Here is a 4,628-nt window from a genome sequence, read left to right on the forward strand (position 1 = left end):
TGATGTAGTAAGATTATTTTAATTTCAGCCCAAATCAGCTTGATTCATGAAAAATCAAGAGTAAATAGGGAAAACAAATTTAAAGCTCCTTCTTTAAATCATTCTGAACTAAATCTTTTAAGCTTTCTTAGAACTAGAGCTGAGGCTGACATCTACTGGTTTCAAAGCTTTAATTTTAAGGTACATAAATACGACAGCAATTGTGTTGCTGTACTTCCAACTTGTAAAGCTTTAAGTCAGTCATGCAGAAGGTGAGTGGCCAAACAGAAAACAGCAAACGGCTACTCATTTATGCATAGCAGCAGTGAACAGTAAAAGCAACAGCACTGAAGCCTCAGGATCATTAGAGCTAGTGCTGGAACACACTCTGCTTGGCACAGAGCACTATGGTGAGTAACCAAACAGAGGAATTAGACACGTTCATGCCTGAGTAATCAAGTCATGACAGAAAGCTCTCAACTCTGTACGTGAATAGATTTGGTCTCAACATAACCCCACTGAGTCAGACAGAAGATGTGCTTTATGTGGAATGCCATCGTGCTTCTAAGATTCTTCAAGTACAGGATCTGAGTTTAGTTGTGTTTCTTGCATTAGAATTAGTTAGTATGATTTTTTTTTTTCCCTTTCTTTCTGGTTCCCACTCTATTGTTGGGAGAAAAATCGTAAAGCTTCTATAAGAGAGTGAGTGGTAACTAATAGCAAATTAATTACCTGTCTTTGGTGGTCCAGATCTGCTTTATTACCGACTAGAATCATAGGAAACTCATCGCGATCTTTCACTCTAAGAATTTGTCGCTGAAACTTATAGATTTCTTCAAAACTGTAAAAGAAAAAAAGTAAAGCATCAGTGTACTAATTCATAATTCTCAGGTTCTGCAGAAGTTCAGAAATGATGAGTCACCTATTTGGACTTGCCCTGCTATGCCACACAAGCACAGACAGCTGCAGGCACTCCAGATCCCACTGTCACAGCATGACCAGTTAAAGAATCATTCAACACTCAAACTAAAAAAAATCCACAAGTTAGCAGTGTGCTATGCACTGGACTTAGGTGGGGCTGCAGGGTAAGCAAAATGCTTACTGTGTCTTGATCTAGAAGGACCCAGCTGCCAATGTGTTGCAGAGAATCAAGCAACCACAGTCTATTCTACAAATATTGACTTTGGAGTTCAACTCTGGTACAATAGTCAAACTACAGTCTAGAGACCCTGGTGTTCAGTATTTCAGATGGCAATCTCCACAGCTACTCCTAGGAATTCTGGGGGGAAGCTACTGAAGCTAGAAAATTTTATTTCTTGAAGAACAGAAGAAGGGCACGGCCAAATGATGAGAAAGCTTTCCAATTACCAACTAAGTTATACCAGGTACTAATACTGTTCAAGCAGCAAGGAATATTCCAGCAATACTTAAGGGAAGGTGAGCAAAGCAGAAAGCTTCACCAAGGACAGTATATTAAATGAGCAAATTCTGGCCTAAACAAGGGGGTGGGGAGGAAATCACTGCTTTCAAGTAAATGCTGTTAAAAGCTACATTTAAAGCTACATCACTACATAAGGAACTGCAGCACAGATACTTGCAGACAATCACATATTCTTTGGAGCACAGACTCCCCAAGCATTATATTTAATTCCAGGCACATAGTCTGAAACCATTTACACTAAAATTTGCAAACCAAAATTTAAAAGCAAGATGATCATCAGTAAGAAAGCTGCATTAAAAAATTACATAGTCAGACATGACAATGCCAATCCACCTCCATCCATGTAAAGCAATCATGAGAAGAGAGGTGAATTAGAAGGAAGGTGTGCCACTAAGCACAGCTGGACCTCCATTTACATATGTTTTAATACTCTGCTCAGAAGTCTGGAGCAACTGGAGGAAGAGAGTTGAAAGTTACCAACTAAGTCATCTAGATTTCTTCTTGCTTCAGAATTACTTTCCACCACACAAGCAGTACAGACACCACTAGCAGATACTTCATTGACAGGCAAGGTAAGTCTTGAATCAAATGGTATCAGAACAAAAATGAAAACTCGTCTCTTCAGAAGTCTTTAAGGATTTCAGAGAGGAGAGCGATATGTGGCAAGAGCTGCATAAAATCAAGGCAGATCCTTAGCCAGAACGGCAAACAAAAACTTAAGATTTTTAGACAAACCAAGGAGTTCATATGACAACTTAAAATCTACAGTCATCTGTAGCAAAATTATTTACGTTAACACAAGTGCTCAGCATGTCTTAAGACCACAGACCCAGATCTCTGACAGAAGTGTAAGAGTCTCTTCTGGACAGTACATCAAGATGAATTTATATATTTAGCAGCATCTTTAAATGTAAGATACAGATCCAATGGAAACACACTCATGCTCCATAGAACATTTATCTTAATTCTCATTATAGAGCCTAGACTGAATCTGTATGGGAGAAAAAAAAATCATAGACAACTTAAAAAAAGTTGTGGGTCATTTTATTGCTCTTGTGTTGCAACTCGAAACAAGTGGAAGGATGGATCCCTGAGCACTTCTCCTTTATTACTACATATCTGACAGGCTCAGTGGAGGAAGATCACAGCCAAAATATTAAGTGATTGTCTGTATATACATTGCAGTTTCCTACTCTTACAATGATCAGGAGCTACCCAACCAGGCTCCATCAGCTTCTAAAAAGGTATGTTTCTTCACAACTCTGCAGTCAATTAGTTATGTAGGTTACAGTCAATGCATGGGAGTAAGCAGAGTATGCACTGCTTGCAGAAGAGTGCAGAGACATACCCTGAACTGGCTATACCTGTTCAGAAATCCCGAGCCAGCCACTTGATGTTGACAAGCACACAACAAGGGGATATTTCTAAGAACTGATCAGACATCGTAGCAAGTTGCACTTAGTTTAACTAATTTCTGTCACTTCCAGGAAGCTAGTGTTCTGACTGCAATGAAGTTCTTGGATAGAATTTTCATTTTTTTGTGTGTATGCTTTCAAGTCATCTATTGCAAGAAACAGATACTTTCAAGCAAATGGTTTAAAATGGGTTTTCATCAGTGCTGAAAGAGCGTCATGCCACAGAATCTGAACGTGAATGCATACTTGGTGTTGCTGTTTGAGATTATTTCAGTAAAGGGTAAGCAGTAATTTAGGATTAATTACAGCTTGCTTGTTTTAATAACTTGACATCAAGCTTACCTTCCTCTATCAGTGACTGAGAAAACAAGCAGAAAACCCTCCCCTGTCCTCATGTACTGTTCACGCATGGCTCCAAATTCTTCTTGTCCTGCTGTATCCAGAACTGAACATAAGCAAAACATTGATTACTACAGTTCATGTTCTTATAGTCTGAGAAAAAAAAAATCGTTCCTAATAGGATATATTGAGAGCCTCTCCTATACATCTTAACTAAGCAAAAAAAATCACTTTTCACATGTATTATTAGATTTTTTGCTAAAATTCCCAACAAGTTCTTGGACTGACTGAACAATTCAAGACCTACCAACCAAACTGAACAACAAAGTTGGGTGGATCTTTGCTAATTCATGACTAGCTGAAAAGTGCTTAAAGAGACAGAGATGGGGGTTGGGAGGGTTGCTGATTTGTCCTTAAAGAAATCACTGACAAGGGAGAACTGGAACTTCTAATGCAAAGCATTTATATTGCACTTGGGAGAGGCAGCAAACAACAGCCAAGTGATGTGTTTTTTATTCCACCATGTCACCCAGGTAACTGCCAGGAGTTACATAAGTTCTCCAAGTTTTGAAGGCTTCAGGAATAATTCTTAAAAAAAAAAAGTCCAATTTACTTTAAAGACATAAGCACTTCATAGCCATATTCACTTTACGTAAGGCATAAGCACTTCAAATCCTGGGTATCTCATTACTAAAACAAAGTTAGGTAGCTTTTATCAGCCACACGCTTACATAAAAGCCACATGCTGCACAGTTTACCTGCATAACATTTTATGCACACAGTTGTAAACACAGGCACCAACAGCTACAGGCTGTTAGTACCATACTTTAGTTAGGCTACTTACTGTCCAAGCGTGCAGCTCTCTCATCTATCACACATTGCTTGGTGTAGGAGTCTTCAATCGTTGGATCATAATCCGTAACAAAATAGGACTGCAGAAAATAAAACAAGTCTGTGTGTAAGACAATCACATACCGGACACTCATCGAGTAAGATGCTAAAACTGTACACTTGACGGTTTAGTGAAGATGAGCAGGTTTTACCCGTGTACAACTGTTTGCCACTTTATCCAAAAAGACAGCATGTAACGGCTTTCCTATTCCTATTAAATACTCATAAATTATAGAAATTACTAGCAAAGTCACCGAATTTACTGGATTCCCACAGAATTGCTAGCATTTTCTAGAGATTTCTGGCAACTGCCAGAATTTCCGAGCAGGAATCCCTAGAAACTTTTAGTTTCTAGCGGCTTTAAAGGTCTTTAACTGCTACATTTCTCTGAACTTCTGGTAGGGTTTAGAAGTTTTTTCGAATTCTCAAGAGTTTCCAGGATTTCCTCCCCTGCTCCCAGAGCCAGTAATTTCTAGGAAGTGCCAGGATTTTCCCAGCTGTTTCTAGAATTCTCTAGCAGTTTTGTAACAATTTCCAGCAACAGCTCCATGCAGCACAAGTGG

The 4,628-nt window shown here is 38.9% G+C and overlaps 1 protein-coding gene across 1 annotated transcript in view; it reads right to left on the reverse strand.

The window, feature by feature from the left end:
* Window positions 1–4,111, reverse strand: part of RRAS2 (related RAS viral (r-ras) oncogene homolog 2) — a 13,263-nt gene extending 9,152 nt beyond the window's left edge. The window contains exons 1-3 of the mRNA XM_010294352.1: window positions 4,019–4,111; window positions 3,178–3,280; window positions 712–820 (exon numbers count right to left, since the gene is read on the reverse strand). Of these exons, the coding sequence (XP_010292654.1) occupies window positions 712–820; window positions 3,178–3,245 (177 nt within the window). The 5' untranslated portion in view covers window positions 3,246–3,280; window positions 4,019–4,111. The remainder of the gene's footprint in view (window positions 1–711; window positions 821–3,177; window positions 3,281–4,018) is intronic.
* Window positions 4,112–4,628: the final 517 nt, after the last annotated feature.

Source organism: Phaethon lepturus, unplaced genomic scaffold (genome assembly GCF_000687285.1).
Source record: "Phaethon lepturus isolate BGI_N335 unplaced genomic scaffold, ASM68728v1 scaffold7669, whole genome shotgun sequence".
Lineage (NCBI taxonomy): Eukaryota > Metazoa > Chordata > Aves > Phaethontiformes > Phaethontidae > Phaethon > Phaethon lepturus.